Genomic DNA, 19,758 nt, shown 5'->3' with positions numbered 1-19,758 from the left:
CATTGTTCACAGATTGGGTTACTGTAGAAAAGACTTGCAAACAGGCGATTTAACTTGAAGAAGAGGACGACTGATTTGTAATTTACCTGTAACTGCGGAAGAAATTTTTTATTTGCCCAGAAGTTCAATCAAATCAGTATTGCTTTGCTGTCAAAGTCTGTACAAAGCAGCATTTCTAACTAAATATGAACAAGTTCTTTGAGCCAAGAACAATATCTAAAATTTGAAGAGAGAGAGAGAGAGAGAATGAGACGGGAGAACATGACCAGGGTGTTAATCTTGTGATGTGGTAGAATATTCAAAAAGAAGGCGTTTGGATGGAGCGGATTGTAGGAGCACTCGCAATCGGCTTGTAAGCTGGTAGATCAAGGTCCACTGCATTGCCATCTCTGAGTCTTTCATCTGCCTAACAATGGAGGCCTAGAAAGAAAACGGGGGGGAAAGAAAGATACGACAATATAACGGATGGTTTAAAAGGCAGTATACAAATTCAAAGAAAATAATAACAAATACCATATAAAACACCTTAGGACCACAACATTTCATTCTTGAGCTGTTCCGAACCAAACCAAGGTTTTTTTTTTTTTTGTCCCATTAAAGGTGTTTTGTTGGACAAATACCCGAAAGCAAGATTCAAAATGCAACTATACAATGCTTGAATGGAAAAGAGGGCTTACTTCTTCAACTTGAGGATAATCTAATATTTTTATTTTGTTCCCCTTTATTACGAATAATCCAACTCAACTGATTTACGTTTTTCACAAGAAAGCTACCTAAAAACATCATTCATAAGTTGTGCAAATTGAAAAGAGTTTCAAGATAACCTGAAGGCGTTTTCCTAGCTGGACTTCAACCTCAGTACCGAATGAAATATTATTGGCCAGAGATTTGAGAGGATCAACTGTCGGATCGAAAGAGAGCAAACTAGGGATCTGTGGTGCATATACTAATCTCCACCTAGCCTGGCCAAATTCTCCTTTTCCTTCAATTCTTGGCATTAATGTTTCAAGTGTTGCAGTCGCAAGCTTTTCAAGTGCCAGCTGGCCATCACCTTCCAAGATGGACTCCGCCAATTGGCTCTCAAAGACTCTAGCAGCCTGTGAGGATTGATAAGATTTATGAGATCAAATCATGTAGATATGGTGCATGAAAAAAATAAAATAAACCAGAAGGTGAATGGATTCTCCAATTGCAAAGAGAAAAATTCGAGCGTGCGTGCACACACACACAGAGGCACACCCCACCAAATTTAAGTACGTTTTTGCATCCCGAAAGAAAACTTCCAAAACATGAGAAATTTTGATAATCTAGCCTGATGATATGTTGGTGGTAGTGTATGACTTGATCTTTCATTTTTCCTCTATTGTTCATCGTTGGCCATACCATTTTAGATATTGTGCTTGTCGATTGGTGCTGTATGTGCATGAGGAATGGGGAACGATGGATTATCTACTACTTCACGCTAAGATAGCTAGTGCTCTGTGGAACACAATTTTTGGCTTATTTGGGCTCGAATGAATTATGCCATATATAGTGGTGGATCTTTTGTGAAGTTGGAAAAGGAAGTTTTCTAGTTCTGAGAGGGATACTCTTTTTATGGAAGCTGATCCTGTCGTGCATAATGCGGTGCTAACGGAAAGAAAGGAAAGATCGAAACTTTGAGAATTGTGAAAAGACTGGCCAAGCTCAATTCTGCCTAGCTTTTTTTAATCTTGTATATTCCCTGTGTACATGGATGGCAACTCTTCAATTATCAATAAATTTCTTATCTTGTTTACAAAAAAATATCCCATATGTTTTTCTTTTGTTTTGGTTTTTTCTATAGGCATGTTTTTCTTTTGTTTTTAACAGCTGATGTATCATCTACGCCATATTTTGAACACTTTATAAGTGCATGTGTAATGTGGCATGAAACAATCTGTGGGAGAAAGGGTTTTAAAGCCAGAAAAGGCTGATTGTTTAACATAAATGGAAAGAAACTGCAAATTCATAACCAACCAAAGTATCAGATGCTACCTCAGTAGGTGAAAGGACATCCTGTTCCACGGATCGTGTTGAGGTCACTACCAGTTTGTCTTGCCAATTGCTGGCCCGACTTTGAATTCTGAATTGCCACTCGGATCCAACCAAAGCTAAATCAAGCATTGGATCTAGCCCATACTCGGGCTCAAATTTTGCGACATTCAGATGCTCTCGCTTAAGCCTCACCTGAATTTGTATAGGCCAACATCACATTTTCAACATAAAACAAGACCCAGACTATAGAAACACTAATAAGATAACAAGCAGTGCACAAGAAAATCTACACTACAAAGTTAACATGGGGCTCACCTGAGTCGCCACAAGATTCACGTCACCATTTTCAAATGTTAGAATACCTTTAGGTTTTATCAATTTGGGATGAGCCAGGCCATTTAGCTCAAGCTCTCCACTGACAGCAAAATTAAGAATCAAAGGGTAAATTATCCTCAATTCTGGTCCTAGAACAAGCTTTAAATCACTGAGGCGGATATCTAAATTTGGTTTGGCGTTCACTTGCTCCATTTCCTTTTCAGTTCCAGCTGATTTAACTGCCAAGGTGCGGAAACAATGTAAGCAAAACAGCTTTTGCTAAATAACGACATAGAATGTTGATTACTTTTTTGATAGGTAGATAATTATGCCTATATTATTATATATGCCACAGCATGAATAGTCTTTCCTCATACAAGGAAAAAACCGAAACACACGGTGGCATAAGTAAAGAATGTTGATTACTTTATATGTATTAATTCAAAACCCAAAAAAATAAAAAAATAAACTTCTCACAAAAACAACATTTCAAACCCTACTGCTATTTTTATTTCATATCCATAGCTTAAGCACAAATGTGAAAGAAAGAACACACAAGAACTGAAATATATATAGGTTTAACTTGGGTACCTTTTAAATATAAACTTCTCACATTTCAATTTACTTTGGTAAAATTACAAACAAAAGCCCAATTTCATATGAAGCAGCAGACAGATATCATTTTAACCCAATCACTAGTGTAGATAGAGAAAAGGTGGTGAGCTGGGTCAGGGAACAAACATTTTTCTTTTTGACAAGTAAAATAAAATTTTATTGATCAAGTAGGTAGGCACAGCCCAAGTACACAAGCATACAAGCGAGAACACCTAGTTACAAGTTAGGACAGTGAACAAACAGAATGGACAAGTATCGCGTAGGGCTATTTGCAAAAACTTGAGGCACGATTAAGCAGCCCATGGAAGAAAGCATTAAACTCATGAGTTCAGTGCAAGATCATTGATGCAAAAGTTCTACATATCACATTGAAACTTATGAAATACGAGTGTGCCACCTGGGGATTGGGTGAATTTGGCCCATGAAGTAGCAGGTTCTGAACTGAAAAACCGTGAAACATATCTCGAAGCAACTGCATGATTGAATTTGACGCCACTGCTAGGAAGCTGGGACTGGTTCGATGCCAATCTATTAAAATGAGCAGCTCCACTACCCTTATCATGTGGCAGATATGCTTCTCCATGGCTCAATTTTAGAATTCCAGAAATATTTGGTTCCAATATAGAGCCAGTTATTTGCATCTGAGTGTCAAGCTGACCACTGTAGTTTTAGTCAGAAGTGAGTTTAGCATGTGCAAGGTGAAGCCGGGGAAAGAAGTTAATAAAATTTAATTAAAAAAAAATTATCTATGGATTATAAGCTCAAAGGAAAATGAATAAATAAACAACATTATAGACAACAGATACTTTGTTTATATTTTTGGATGGTGATCACAAAACAAAAACCAATATATAGAAAGGAGCAACATTATCAAATGTGAAACATGAACAGAGGGACCATGCACATGTACGCCCACAATTAAGTCGCCATCAATGAGGTGGAACATATGCTTAGTGAATATCTTTATGTGAGAAATTGCAATTACAAACCTAAGTATATTCTTTGCCCGTACTTCCAGGACTTCACATTTCAGGTCAATTTTATCACCAAGGGAGACTTCACTGGTTCTGAGGGGCAGATTCCCTTTCAGAAAAATCTTTCCCCTTCTGCCCACCCTACTATCCAATGAAGTGATGCATAGTCTATTTGATTTCACATTGACAGTGCCACCAAAGTTTGTGAGCGGTTTTCGAAGTACTGGTGATGATATAGATGCCCTGTGGAATGAAGCAGATCCATTGAGCAATGGCTGTTCAACCGTACCTCTGACCTATTTATTGGAACACATCACAAACCTTAGGAAAGTAAGGCACGGACTAATTACTTTAAGGTGAAATTTTACCCTTTTTTGCAGGTGTAAGTTTAAAGTTAAAGATAAGCCCTTGCAGAATGCATGACTTTGCTCACCTGGAGCATAATTTCAGCATTGCCCTGAAGCCAGTTAGCATAAGGAGACAAAGCTGTTAACAACATCATACCCCCATCTTTAATATCTGCATCAACTCTAACTTCTCCAACATCTAAAATGTTCCAGTTTAGACCTTTCAGGCTTTCTGCTAATTGAGTATCCCAACCTTCTTCATTTCTATCTCTAGAAACTTTATTGTCACTGGCTTCATCAGCAGAACCCATACCCCTTTCTTTCAGCCAACCGGGGAACCAAGCTGCTGCTCCTTTATCTGTTTCAATATCTTCTTCCAGTAGAATATTATTTGGAACGAAAGTGACAGGGACACTTCCTTGAATGTGTACGTGGCCATTTTGAATGATAGGTTCAAATTTTGCATTGAATAGAAAACGACTAGTTGAGGTTAGGGAAGCAACAATTTCAGCTCGTCCAAGATCAATGCCCCCGATGGCACCATCAAGGAGCCTTACCTGTACGTCACATTCAGGTTTTGCAAGACTGCCTCTGAGATCTCCTTCCATGTGCAATATACCCCTAATTGGTGCTAATAATTGCCGCAACGAGCGGACAGCATCAGTAGCTGAAGATTCAATGACCTGAACCAGCGTAGGGACTAGACTCACTGGAAAATTTAGCACAGCAAAATGAAGATTGGTTTTCGGCCCTAACAAAGTCCCATCCGCATGGATTGTGGCATTATCCTTCTGGATAAAAAGTCTGTCAAGGCGCAAACCATCATCATTGCTGTATGCACCAACTGCCAAAACACGCTGAGTTTTGTAGGTTCCCCATTCCCAGTCCTCCCCATGAAAGTCAAATTCAGCCTGACAATAAAAATAATAATAAATAAATTATCAGATGACAAAATTGGCAGTGAAGAAGTCCCAGGAACATTAATGGGAGTGATGAAATGACAATTATCTTCTCCAGAAAGTATAAATCATCACAACTGCCAAAAAGTCGAGTAAAAAAATAAAAGACTAAATCTTTCCTCCAAGTTAGATAAGTATAACTTTTTTTATAAGTAATAAGAGATTTTATTCCCAATAATAGGCATAAGCGCAAGTACACAGGACGTATACAAAGGAAAAACCTACTACTTTCTAATACCAAAAGGAAATCTAAAACAAATTCTGGAAATTATCAACCCTTACAAAAGTTTTAACCCACAAACTCAAAGTACTAAAGAAAAAATCCCCCAAGGTCTCCTAATGAACGTTCTCTATCTTTGAAGCATCTCCCATTCCTTTCAAGCCATAGACACCACATGAGAAAAGAATGAATCGTCTTTCAAATATCAACAGCATTCTTGCTACCCTTCAATCTCTTCCGCCCTACCAATAAATCCACCACTTCCTTAGGCATTACCCAAAGAAGACCAAACCGATTCAAAACCTCATTCCACAAGAACCTGGCCACTTCACAACGAAGAAAGAGATGATTAACAGATTCCCCATCCTTCTTGCACATGACACACCAATCAGCAATGTACATACCTCTCATTCTAAGATTTTCAGTTGTCAACACTTTGCCCAGGGAAGGGAATAGCACCTGTTTTATGAAGCCGAAAATTGTTTCTTGGAATGTGCGAGGGCTCAACGAGGCAAATAAATGTTTTCGAATAAAAAACTTGATGAATGGAGGGTGGATATTGTATGTTTACAGGAGACCAAACTGAAATATGTTACAAGAAGGATTGTTAGAAGTATATGGAGTTGCACATATGTGGATTGGGCTGACGGGGCGTCGGGGGGTGTGTTAATGATGTGGGATAGAAGAGTGGTGGAGAGAATGGATGACTTTATAGGGGAGCACACAGTGGCAGTGTCTTTTAGAGATGTGGAAGATAACTTTATGTGGGCCCTTGCTGGTATTTACAGGCCAAATTTGGACAGTAATAGAAGTATCTTATAGGAAGAATTAGCTGGAATAATCAGCTGGTGGGAATTACCATAGTGTATAGGAGGTGATTTCAATATTGTAAAATTTCCAAGCAAACGCTCAGGTGATAGTAGAATGAGACCAGCAATGCGAGAATTTTCAGATTTTATCTTTGAATTGAATTTGGTGGATATCCCTCTCACGAGAGGGGCATTCACGTGGTCTAATAACCACATGTGGTTGAGATTGGACAGATTTTTAGTATCTTCGGAGTGGGAAGATCATTATCCAGAGGTATGTCAAAGGAGGCTGTCTAGTTTGTGCTCGGATCATTTTCCAATCTTGCTTGATTGTGGAGGTATCCAAGGTGGGTGGCGGTACTTTAAATTCGAAAATATGTGGCTGAAGACTGAAGGTTTTGTGGATAGGGTTCAGCAATGGTGGTCCTCTTATCAGTTTGAAGGAACCCCTAATTTCATTCTTGCAGGTAAATTGAAAGCTTTAAAAAATGGCATGAAGCTTTGGAACACACTCTTTTGGCAATATAGGGGAACGAAAGAAGTCCATTTCGGTAGAGCTTCAAGAACTAGAGAGGACACAGGAGGGGCGGGCTCTTTCCTTGGAAGAAGTTTCCCGAAAGTCAGAGGTGGTTACTGAATTAGAGAGGGTCATCTTGTTAGAAGAGATTTTGTGGCGGCAAAAATCTAGCGCTTTGTGGTTGAAAGAGGGGGATCGAAGTGCAAAATTTTTTCATAAGATGGCAAATTCCCATAAGAGAAACAATACTATAGAGATGTTGAATATAGAGGGTGTAGCATGTACCGAGGCCCCTGTAATCAGAGATCACATTGCTGGTTTTTTTTAACACTTGCTTACAGAACAAAGGGGGTGGCGTCCTAAGATTGATGGGCTGACTTTTGACTCTATTGAACCACATGATGTTTTGAGATTGGAGAGGCCTTTTGGAGAGGTGGAGGTCCTTGATGTGGTGAGGAAGATGACCAAAGATAAAGCACCTGGGCCGAATGGGTTTTCTATGGGATTTTTCCAAACTTGTTGGAAAGTGGTGAAAGAGGACTTGATGAAGGTGTTTCAGGAACGGAAAATTTGAAAAAAGCCTAAACGCCACATTCATAGCTTTAATTCCTAAGAAGATAGGAGCATCGGATGTCAAAGATTTTCGGCCTATTAGTCTTGTGAGTGGGGTGTATAAGATTATTTATAAGGTGCTTGCAAACCGATTAGGGGAGGGGTTGGGGAAGATCATCACAAAATCCCAAAATGCATTTGTACAAGGAAGGCATACCCTAGATTCAGTCCTTATTGCTAATGAGTGCATAGATAGCAGACAAAAATTTGGTTAAATCTGGAATCCTTTGTAAGTTAGATATGGAGAAGGCTAATGATCATGTTAATTAGGATTTCTTAATCTACTTGCTTGGGAGATGTGGGTTTGGGGAGAAATGGTGCTCATGGATTAGATGGTGCATATCGACAGCGAAATTCTCGGTGTTAGTTAGTGGTAACCCAATTGGTTTCTTCAACAGTTCTCGAGGTCTGAGACAAGGAGATCCACTGTTCCCGCTCCTCTTTGTCATCGTTATGGAGGCCCTGAGCAGAATGATCTCGGCGTTGGTTTGCAATGGCTTCATGACTAGTTTCTCGGTGGGGGACCCCTCTAGGGGTATTATTAACATCTCTCACTTGTTATTTGCAGATGATACACTTATATTCTGTGAGGCAGAACAAAACCAATTGCGAATACTGAGAGCACTCTTACTTTGCTTTGAAGCAGCATCGGGGATGAAAGTAAACCTTGAAAAATCAGAATTGGTACCAATTGGTAATGTCCGTAATATCAGACAATTGGCTAACACTCTAGGATGCAAGGTGGCTGCCCTACCTTTGAAATACCTGGGCCTACCCATGGGTGCTGTCCCAAGGACTACAACAATATGGGATACGGTGATCGAGATGATTGAACGTAAATTGGCTGGGTGGAAGAGACTGTACTTGTCAAAAGGGGGTAGGATCACTTTAATCAAAAGTACTCTCTCTAATCTACCAACTTATTTTCTCTCTCTTTTCACAATTCCATCAAGCGTGGCGACCCGAATTTATAAACTGTATAGGGAATTCCTTTGGAGTTGAGTGGCATGGGGACCGAATTTAAATTTCACATTGTCAATTGGAATAAGGTATGTTCCCCACTTCCCATGGGAGGGTTTGGTATTAGAAACTTAAGATTTTCAATAGGCCATTACTTGGGAAATGGTTGTGGCGCTATAACACGGAACCGAAAGCCCCATGGAAATCAGTAATTGACCACAAATATGGAAGCGTGTTTTGTGGGGGGGGGGGGGGGGTTTGGTGTAGTAGAGAGGTAAACGGGCCCCACGGATTGGGGACTTGGAAGTACATCAATAGGGAATGGGAGGTGTTTGTTCGTCACACTAGAGTAGTGCTGGGAGATGGTTCTAGAATAAAATTCTGGAATGATGTATGGTGTGGAAACAATAGACTAAAAGATTTATTCCTCTCAGTTTTCAGGATTGCATGTGAGAAAGAAGCTTCAATGGCGGGCTTTATGGTGTTAACTGGAGATCTAGTACAGTGAAACATTGTTTTTAGTAGGGCGGTTCAAGACTAGGAAGTTGGTAGCATTGAAGAGTTCTTTCAATTGTTGTATTCCGTGAAACCGAGCATCCAAGGAAATGACAAATTGTGGTGGGTACCGGCAGGTAAAGGCATATTTTCAGTTCGCTTGTTCTATGAGTCTCTCACACAGGCCCAAAACATTCAGTTTCCATGGAAAAGGATCTGGCGGAATAAGACGCCTCCCAAAGCAACCTTCTTTGCATGGACAGCTTCATTGGGAAAGATCTTGACAACGGATAATCTGCGAAGATGTGGAGTGATCATACTAGATTGGTGTTGCATGTGTAAGAAGAGTGGTGAAACGGTGGATCATCTTCTATTACATTGTGATGTTGCTAGAGCGTTATGGGCTGAGGTGTTCAGCAGGATAGAGATAGCTTGGATTATGCCTGCCACAGTGGAGGCACTCCTGGCTTGCTGGACCACTATAGGAGGTTTATCACAAATCAAAGCGGTTTGGAAGATGATCCCTATTTGTATTCTATGGTACTTATGGCAAGAACGAAATAACAGGACGTTCGAAGACAAGGAGAGATCTTTTGGGGATCATAGATCTTTTTTTGGTTAGAATGTTATTTGTATGGTCCATAGCTATAGACTTTAATGGCTTAGACTTGGCTGAATTTCTTGTTTCCTCTTCTTCATCCTAGATAGGTGTTTTCTCTTTGTATACTATCTTTGTGTACTTAGGGCTATGCCTATTCTTTAATATAATCATTTACTTACAAAAAAAAAAAACACTTTGCCCAAGGATACCACCCAACAGAAGAAAACGACCTTGGAAGGAACTTTCACTTTCCATAAGTTTTTCCAGAGGAATTCACAGCTCCTGTGACTGGTTAATATGCCGCAAAAAGGGGAAACTGAGAACTTAGAACTTCCTGCAGGAACCCACAGCATGTTGTCCTCCCCACCTAGCATCAACTTTGAACTGTAAAGTCTTTCCAGAAAAGCCTTAACATCATCGACTTCCCAGTCATTAACATCCCTAAAAAAGTTAACATTCCACTGAATATTATTGTCAATGCAAAAGAAAAAATATCCCACAGCTGCATTATGATCCCTTGCAATTCTGAAAAGAAAGGGAAAATCCAATTTAAGTGTAGACTCCCCACACCACAAGTCATGCCAGCAAAGTATCCTCTTCCCATCTTCCACCTTTAATCTAATATGATTAGAAAATTCCCCCCATCCTTTCCTAATGAACTTCCACAAACTCACCCCACCTCTTGGGCACCAACCTCCCCACAAACTACCATATTTTACATCAATAACATTTCTCCATAAGGCATTTCTTTCCAAGTGGTATCTCCAAAGCCATTTCCCAAGTAATGCTCTATTAAAAAATCTCAAGTTTTTTTTTATCCCCAACCCACCACAATCAATCGGTTGACATACCTTCTTCCAACTAACCTTCTTCTCCTTTACCACCCCATAAAAAATTCCAAAATAAACTCTCAATTCTTCTTTCTACCCTTGCCGGCAACAGAAAAAGAGATAAGAAATAACTGGGAAGATTAGACAAAGTACTTTTTATTAGAGTTAATCTTTTTGCTTTAGAGAAGTTGATCATCTTCCAACCAGCTAACCTCCTTGTAATTTTCTCAATCACCCCATCCCAAATATTAACAGATTTATAAGAAGCCCCCAAAGGAAGCCTGAGGTACCTCAAAGGGAGTGAAGAAATTCTGCAACCCAGAATACTTGCCAAGACTGAAATATTCTGAACAGAATCCACAGGAATGACTTCAGATTTCGATAAATTAACTCTTAACCCTAATATGGCTTCAAAACACAGCAAAAGTGCTCTTAAAGCACGAAGACTGTCAGAATTGGGCTCACTCAAATCAATGTATCATCAGCAAACAATAAGTGTGAAACACTTAAACTACTCGGGTCCTCGTCACCCACCACAAAGCTGGACAGAAAATTACCATCCACCACCTTCTCAATCATTCTACTCAAGGCATCCATGATCATAACAAAAAGAAAGGGAGAGATGGGATCAGTTTGCCTCAAACCACGCGAGCTACTAAAGAATCCTACAGGTTCTCCATTCACCAAAATTGAAAATCTCGAAGTCGACACACAATGCTTTATCCACGAACACCATTTATCTCCAAAAGCATATCTTCTCAGCATATAAACAAGGAAATCTCAGCACACATGGTCATAAGCCTTTTCCGTGTCCAATTTGATTATAATACCAGCTTTCTCAATTTAATTCTACTCTCCAAGCATTCATTAGCAATTAAAACAGAATCTAAAATCTGTCTTCCCCTCACAAAGGCATTTTGCGATTTTAAAATAATCGTCTCCATCACCCTGCTCAAACGGTTGGCCAGCACCTTAGAAATGATTTTATACATTCCATTCACCAAACTAATAAGCCGAAAATCTCTTATCTCCACAGCCCCTACCTTTTTCAGAATAAGTGCAATGAAAGTCGCATTAAAACTCTTCTCAAACCTCATGTCGGCGAACACATTCATAATATCTTCTCTAACAACGTCCCAGCATGCTTGATAAAACGCCAAAGAAAACCCATCCGGACCTGGAGCCTTGTCCCTATCCATACCCTTAACCACATTAAGTACCTCATCTCCTTCAAACTCTCTCTCCAGCCAATCAACTTCAACCAGATCCATAGCATCAAAACAAAGTCTGTCCAGTTTTGGTCTCCAAGAAAAATCTTCTGAAAACAACTACTCATAAAAATTCACTATGTGAGCCTTAATATCTTCTTGATCCGTAATAAGTCTGTCCACATCTCGAAGAACCTCAATTACATTATTTCTTCTATGAGAGTTCGCCATTTGATGAAAGAATTTAGTGCACCTGTCTCCTTCCTTTAACCTCAACACCCTAGACTTTTGCCTCTACGAAATTTCCTCCATTATCGCTATATTTTCCAGTTCAGAAGCCACCCCTATTTTTCTTTTCTTGTCCACTCCCGAAATAACCCCTTGCAGCTCCTCCTCATCCAAACCTCTCAACTCTTCCATAAGAAGCTTCCTTTTGCTGTCCAAATTCTCAAACTCCTCTTTATTCCATCTCTTTATATCTTTCTTAAGAGATTTCAATTTTCCAGCCAAAACAAAACTAGGAGTACCTGAAAAATTCTAAGAATTCCACCACTTCTAACCCTGTCCACAAATCCCTCATCCTTCACCATCCTTCTCCCTCTTCCTCTGCACAGCAAATAGGACCCATTTGCAACTCAAAAATATTATTTTCAGAAGAAATAGCTCCATTCTCCAGCATCCCAACTACATTAAAAACCTGATTCTCCACCCCCTCATTCTCAACTACCTCATCCACCATCTTTACACCTTCCTCCCTTACTTCCCCTCCCTTTCTCACCTAATAGTGATGAACAGATAGAACTTCTTCATTCCTACCTTGCTCCTTACTCAACCCTTCCTGATCCCTATCTGAGACCGAGGATGAATGCACAATCTCAGTCTCCAGATGGCTTCCCACTCTCGAGGACCCACCAAAACACATTTCCTCCACCATCGAACCACTATGTGATGAAGAAACCACACAAATCATCGATCTCAGTCTATCTTGCAAACTGTCGGAATCCAAACTCTTCGATATATCCTGAGATGGCGTCGCCATTGTGTCATTCATCGTCGAGGAACACTCACCCTGCTCACCTCCCACCGTCGCTCCATTCTGTGAAGACAAATCCACCAACGGTGCCATCGAACAGCTGGATCGAGCTTCCTTCTCATTTATCGAGCCGATAGATCTCAGTACCACCCTCTCCTCCGAGCCCTTCCTCGTCGGAAAACTCCCATTAGGATTGCCTTCCTCCGTCGCACCCCTCTGTGAGATGACAAACGAGCCATCGACTCCAATGATGAGTTGGGTCGATGCTTCATTTCTCCTCTCGGGCCCAAAATAGCCACAGTGCTTTCCTTAGGCCTCCAACAACTCTACCCAACCCACTACCACAGCCTACCTCACTTGACCCACTCATCCCCTCCACCAGCCTCACTTTATTTTCTTGGGCATCCATTTTATGGCCGAAACCCATCAATAAACCCAGCCCTCCATCAACCTTATTCAATAAAAAGACAATTTTATCCTTCCATCCCATTAATTCAGAACGTAAATGCCAAAGTGTCCCTTCCACTTCTATGTTTTCCAACACCTCGTAACTCCTACCGTCACCATAATTACGCTTGAGTTCTGCCCCCCCTTCCTTCCTCCTTCCATCTTCCGGTGAGATAACCACCTTCCTACTCTTGGCACCTCCTAATCTCTCTGAGAATTGCACAGGTTTCATCAATGCTGCCACATAAGAACCTCCTCCAGCCTTATCATCACCAGCATGTAAAGAAGTAGCAGCCATCAAATTACTACTTGGATGATTTACAACCTGCCCAACCTTGGACATACCTCTATCAGCATGATATGTCGCAGCGGAAGAGGACCCAACCATTTCTCATAAGAATCTCACAAAACCAGCCCATCCACATCCACTCGTCCCTTCAGGGATGACTAAAATTCCTTTACCCAAACCTGTGCCATATTCTAACATCTTCAGAAATCTACCAGACTGATTATGGGCCCCCTGCAACATAAAAACTTTGTCTCCCTCCCTTCTAGTCTAATAATGAACCATCTTACCAAGATTCTTCCAACAAACCTCTATCTCCTTAGCAAACCAAACCACCATTCCGCCAGATAGATATAAAGACATAGTATGTTTTCTTCCCTTTTCTGTAATACAGAACACATTACCTCCTTTGCTCCTAATTCAAATACCTTGGATTCTATACGCAAACTCCTATCCATGTCTAAAATAACAACTGACAAACAACAGAATACAACCAAACTAAAGAAGACGATAAACAACAGGACGATTAGACGTCATTACCCGTGAATACATCAAGGAAGACTCTTAATAGCAAGCTGTCGTTGTCTTCCGAAGTTATTACAGCTTTTAGATGTATCTCGACTAAAAACTATGACTAAAAACTGCTTTGTTTTCAAAAGTAATATTTGCATTGGTTGTAAAATGAGACATGTAAAATGAACCCTCATAATTCCAAACACAGGTTTCTACACACCCAACATCTTGTGGTCCAGATGGTAATGTAATTTTGGCAGTCTACATATTTAACCATGAACTTCTTTCAACAAATACATCTATGACATTTGAACAAGCATATAAAGATATCTACCATTGTGTCTCCATTGCCTCCACCACTTGCATCAAGAGACCCATGCCAGCGACCCTTAAGTTCAGCCAAACCTGGAAGACTAACATCTTCAAGAATAACTTCATTGGAAGTGTAATGCCCCCGCATAACCTGAATATTGTACAGACGATATAATGAAAACATGAAACCTTGAGTCTTGGGTATCCTCTACACCATTCATCCTATTTCTAATGGGGGGAGCAATAGAAAAGAATTCTACAGGAGAACAATAGAAACAAAGTCTATCTGGTTTTGTGAGAACCAAGCCAGGTCATCAATAATGCAGTTTTGGATAAGAAGTCACATGGAGTACCTCAAGCAGTCCTTGAAGATTTTCAGCATATAATCCCACTGACTGCAAACTCTGAATAAAAAGGTCCTGCATGCAGGTGCCATAAACATGCATAGTCAGAATTCTCTTTTTCTTTTTAATACTGAAGAGTTATGATTTATAACAAGCAAAATTACATTTGTAATAGTGAAGGATATTAAAGACTTTAAAAACATAGTAGATCTAGTTACATATTAGGAAAAGAATCAGTAAACAATTAGCATCATGCATCCCAATTTGCATCCACAACCTCGGGGCAAATCATCTCAAACACAATGCTAAACATTAGTTTTGCTATGTTATGGAAGGGTGACTAATGTTTTGTTCATTTGATACTTCCACTCATGGAGGAAGGGTGTGTTGCAGAACAGAGGACATTGAAATAGATCAAAATGATGGAGAATAACAGTAGTCAGCCATGCTCTGTAAGATAACAACATTTAATGCTTTGTGCCAACATCAAAGCTTAGAAACTTGGAAGTCGATCTCAAACCTATGAGCAGATGATTATTATTATATGTATTCAATTACAACACATTTAAGTAGAATACAACCTTTGATCTGGAACGAACAGCAGGATCCGTGATTCGAGAAAGAAGTCTGGCAAGTGGAAGCACCTCAGCAACCTCAGCTGTAGGGACTTCGAGTCTCATTCTCCATCTTCCCATAGAAGATATGACACTACCCAGATGCCCGGCCATTGCCCTTTTCAGCAAGCCACCCCCTTCCTTGCCAGCAGGGGTACGGTCTCGGGTACCAGGCAAAACATATTCACCTTGAAGCTCGTAATGGCTGTTACTTAGTTCCAGAACAGTTTTCTCAACAGTGATCTAATCAACCAGTGCAACATTAGACAGGTCATTCATACTGCCATATATACACGAATAAATTAATTATATAGGAACTAACGCTCATAACAAATGAACATGATTCGATATAGTTACTTTGCAACCCTAACTTTGTTCCAGAACAATTTTATCATCAGTGTTATAAGAGTAATGTATCATCTTCCAATGTTATTATTGTAAGACAATACTAATAAGCAATTTTATTTTTGGAAAAACAAGAGTTCCTGAAAATTGTTTATAAATAGAACTATTACTCCTTGAGTTACATAATCTAGGATGATTTTGACACAGCATTAAAGATATCTACTGAGCTAAAGACAAAAAAACATAGCATGCATTATTTTCTGAAGGAAATCTCAGAAGAGTTGTCTTTAAACTGAAAATATAACAGCAAAGAAAAACAATCCTTAGCATCAGGGTGTAGAATGCAAAATCTTACCGACCAATGCGATGTAGGCTACTTTTGAAGCTTAAGATTTGAAATTGGACAGACATCTGATATCAACTACGTGAACAACAGCTTACTTCCTTAGCTTGTTTACTTTGTAGGATAGATATTTGAAAACAGGTGGACATCTAAAATTTTGATGTACTGTTTCACCTCTTAAGCAGTTTCTCTTTTGTAATTTTCATCTGTATTATCATATTTGCATTTGGAAGGGGTTAAAGGTGATTAAGGTAAATCCTACAAAATAAGATATCCAAGACTTTTTACATGATAATAGTTGGAGAAGAAGCTAAAGCCATTAGGAAGTGAACCAACAATGTATCCAGCTTACTACAGGACAATGACAATATTGAATTACCATCATCATCTATGGCAATAACAAAAGATCAAGAGGAAGATTCAAGGTAAGAGCAATAGCTCAAGTACTCACAACATCCCCACTCCATCTAGCAGCCACATCTAGGGCTTCTCCTAGAACACCACTGAATTTTGGCCGAAGCACAGATAATACACCATGACCTCTTCTTTTCTGAAGATTAAGCTGAATTTCTGCCTGAAAGTAAACAACCAGCTACTGGCTGAGTAACAATTTCAATTTCAAATTGCTACTGACAGAGTTAATTAAAATCTTCACCTATAATAGCGTGGAAAGAAGATAAAACACACCACCATTGATAACTACCAGAATCTCAAAACTTAAAAAAAAAAAAAAAAAAAAAGCACTTAGGTTATTTATTATCATATTTGCATTTGGAAGGGGTTAGAGATTATAAGTTCATAACCCTTATTAATGCTATATGATCTTGAATTTGGAATATGTTTGACTGGTAAACCCACCTCATTATGATCCGATGCACATTAAAGATGATAAAAGAACAGCAATTGACATAGAGAATAATTTTTTTTACAAGTCAAATAAAGCTTTAGACATAAAGAATAAAAATAAAATCAAGAGATAAAGGGGACAACTTACTCTTTGAATTGTTCCCCGTAGTGAAGCCAACTCCAATTCATCAAGTGGCAGATTCCGTACCTACAAACAGCTCACACAAAGTCATGAAAAATAAATAACTCATATTCTCATACAATTGTTGCTCTTATATACAAGCAAACCTAATAGCTTGGAAAACGGAAATAAATTAAATTGCTATAGAAATAACAAAAAGTAGAGGCACCTCCAAGTTAGCAGAATGAAGTGGTTGGAAACAAACATTGGCTCTTAGTTGTCCTTTTTGAAGGGAAAAAGACAGTAATTTTCCATTTTGAGAATTATTTTCACTACCACGCTGCAGTGGCCCTACAACCTCCACTGCAAGGCTTTCATCTGGCCTACCTGAGGCATCCAACTGCATTGCCAGATAGAGTTAAGATTTCAGTATGACTTAGTAAGCAGAGCAGCACAGAAACAAACAAAAATAGGTTTTTTTTATAAGTAATTTTTTTTTTCAACGAAGCATGACACACTAACAAATTAGCATATATTTGTGACTGATAATACCTGTCCTCTCACTCTAGCAAATTAGCATATAAACAAATTAACAGATGTGTCTACCTAGAACAAATTTCTTAGTGAATCGTTCATGTAGTCACAAAACAGTGGCATATAAGCAGTGTTTCTTCTGCCTTTTTCTCCTCAAGGAGATAAAGCTTACCAATACAAAAAATTAACATTTGCACATCAAGAGGAAAACTATATGGAAAGATGTTTGGATTCTGAAGATGCTCAAGTGTACATGATAATGGTGTGACAATAACAAACCAGTAGCACAAACATGATCAAAATAGTGCGATTAAGGGCTACTTGACATCCCACCATCTGTTAACACAGGCAGTGTCATGTCACCCGCAATAGAACATAACTATTTGCTTCCTACAGGCTTTTGATGTCCCTTGTGACATACCGCAAAACCCACAACTTTTGATGTTAGATAGCTATTAATTTCACACAGAAAGTCAAGAACCTCTTTCAGAAGATAAACTTGTTTATGATACATTACTGGTGTAAGTAACCCAAGGAATATAACATATTTCAACCAATAAAACTAATATGTGAGGCCCAATTTCTGAAAAGAAAAAACTTGTGTAAAAGTCTCTCTCTCCGTTTTTTTTTTTACATTACCTTGATACACCCGCGTGACATGCTCAACTGTCCCGCCAGCTGAGGTGCTAGAATCAGCTGATTCAGCTTGAGACCAGAAATTAAAATGTCACCAACAAGACTATCTGTTTTTCCATTATCTTGCATTTCCACAGGTTGCATATTTGTAATACTACTAGACTTGAAAACCTTTCCCTGAAACTTAATCTTTCCGGTTGCTTTCAAATGCATGGGTCTTGGAGAGTCAAAATTATAAGAAGATAGTAAACTAAAAAACTCAAAACCACGCATGCGTAAATCTAACTCAACCCCATCAATACTAAATGGCATGACACTATTTGCATGAAACTCTTTTCTGTTGAGCCAGTATTCATCAAGATAGGATGTCTGAATATTCGTGAACAAGTCAAAAGCAACAGATGAAGAATCAACTTTGATGTAGTTATGTGAAATTATGATATGTCCTCGAGCATCACTGAAGGAACCTTCAGCCGTTGGAGCAACCCATTTAATGTCAAACCTCCTGCATTAAAAAATAACAATGAACAAGCCAAGCTGAAGTATTATCAACATCCATAAAATGTAAACATTAGGTAAGCTAAAATTTGGTCCCTCTATGTTTAAATTTGTCATTAACTTGATGACTGCAATTTCAATTTTAAAAACGTCAACCCTGAAGTTCGGCATCATCAATTTGGTTTTCTTGTCAATTCCCACTAGCACAAGGGAAACGAGAAAAACAAAGATTTGCTTTTCTTTTTTTTTTGGTGGGGAGAAAGATATATATGCACTCTCTCAATCCTTCCCAATTTGAACTGGGTCAATGAAATAAATGACCAAATACATGGATTAAAGTGAAGAAATAGATGTAGTAATAGCACCTGTAAGAAATGACCCATTACTGCTTCTCTGTAATTATTTTATTTTTCTATTTCAAAACTTGTCTGCTCTCTATCCCCCGCCGCTTGTCATCTTACCCCATATCTACTCCTCCCTTCCCTGTGCTCTCCTTTTGTTCTCTTTTCCCTTTTTCTTTGTAAACAAATTTAAAGGCAGTAATTTAAGGGAAAATGACAAAAGAATCAGACTGACTGATTCCAAACTCTCCAGTTGGCATTGCTAAATTTGAAATTATTAGAACCAACTCGAAAAAAATCCCAAATTTAGAGGGACCGAGTTACAGTTTGGCTAAAAAACTAGTGCATAGAACTTATAGGCAACAGCACAGGATTGTTTTTAAAGAAAGATGGCATGGGAAAAATTTAATCAACAAACAATTAAAAGCCTAAGAATCTTACGGTCTCAAAAGAGATCCAGACAATTTCGTTTCTCCATTTAAATCCCCTAATTTGAGTGGCATCAGATGAAGATACCCAGGTATATAACGGTGCATGATATTATCGAAGGACATATTTCCAGAGAAATTCACATCTATTGCTGCATCATCCACCTCACCCTGCAAAAACAGAGTATTCTACATAAAAAAGAAATAAACTTAATTAAAGGAAAAAAAAAAACTCAAGTGAATAATCACCACAGATTCCAAACAACAATTTCCCAATAACTAGTCAGGTGACTTGACTAAAGTTAAGACATGTTACTTTACACCCATGTCTAGTAGGACTATTGAGAAATGACTTCCATCCAAAATGGGTCTAAAAAGGGTGTAGAAGCCATATAAAACACAGTATGATGGCGTAACAACCCAAGGAAAACCCAAGCAATGTCTAGGTCCATACTCCAAAAGGGCTAGTCAATGTTATAATTAAAGCCGCTTGAAATCATTATGAAGGGCATGAATTTCTCCTAGCCAATTAATGCGGGATCCCACTCAACCCCTTATAATCAATTCAAGGCAGTACAATTTCCCCTTTTAAATCCCTGACTTCCTCATCAGACTATTCCACCATAGGTGGTGGCTCAA

The 19,758-nt window shown here is 39.0% G+C and overlaps 1 protein-coding gene across 2 annotated transcripts in view; it reads right to left on the bottom strand.

The window, feature by feature from the left end:
- Positions 1-54: 54 nt before the first annotated feature.
- LOC109009620 (protein TIC236, chloroplastic) overlaps positions 55-19,758 on the bottom strand; it is a 40,758-nt gene continuing 21,054 nt past the window's right edge. For both annotated transcript variants that reach the window (XM_035695636.1, XM_035695637.1), the window contains exons 10-24: positions 19,133-19,290; positions 17,856-18,357; positions 16,912-17,082; positions 16,710-16,769; positions 16,167-16,289; positions 14,995-15,270; positions 14,423-14,488; positions 14,092-14,220; positions 4,354-5,178; positions 3,936-4,216; positions 3,344-3,606; positions 2,332-2,570; positions 2,017-2,208; positions 825-1,097; positions 55-420 (exon numbers count right to left, since the gene is read on the bottom strand). In XM_035695636.1, the coding sequence (XP_035551529.1) occupies positions 274-420; positions 825-1,097; positions 2,017-2,208; positions 2,332-2,570; positions 3,344-3,606; positions 3,936-4,216; positions 4,354-5,178; positions 14,092-14,220; positions 14,423-14,488; positions 14,995-15,270; positions 16,167-16,289; positions 16,710-16,769; positions 16,912-17,082; positions 17,856-18,357; positions 19,133-19,290 (3,705 nt within the window). In that variant the 3' untranslated portion in view covers positions 55-273. The remainder of the gene's footprint in view (positions 421-824; positions 1,098-2,016; positions 2,209-2,331; positions 2,571-3,343; positions 3,607-3,935; positions 4,217-4,353; positions 5,179-14,091; positions 14,221-14,422; positions 14,489-14,994; positions 15,271-16,166; positions 16,290-16,709; positions 16,770-16,911; positions 17,083-17,855; positions 18,358-19,132; positions 19,291-19,758) is intronic.

The sequence above is a fragment of the Juglans regia genome, chromosome 11, assembly GCF_001411555.2.
Source record: "Juglans regia cultivar Chandler chromosome 11, Walnut 2.0, whole genome shotgun sequence".
Classification (NCBI taxonomy): domain Eukaryota; kingdom Viridiplantae; phylum Streptophyta; class Magnoliopsida; order Fagales; family Juglandaceae; genus Juglans; species Juglans regia.
This window is presented reverse-complemented; position numbering and strand designations above follow the sequence as displayed.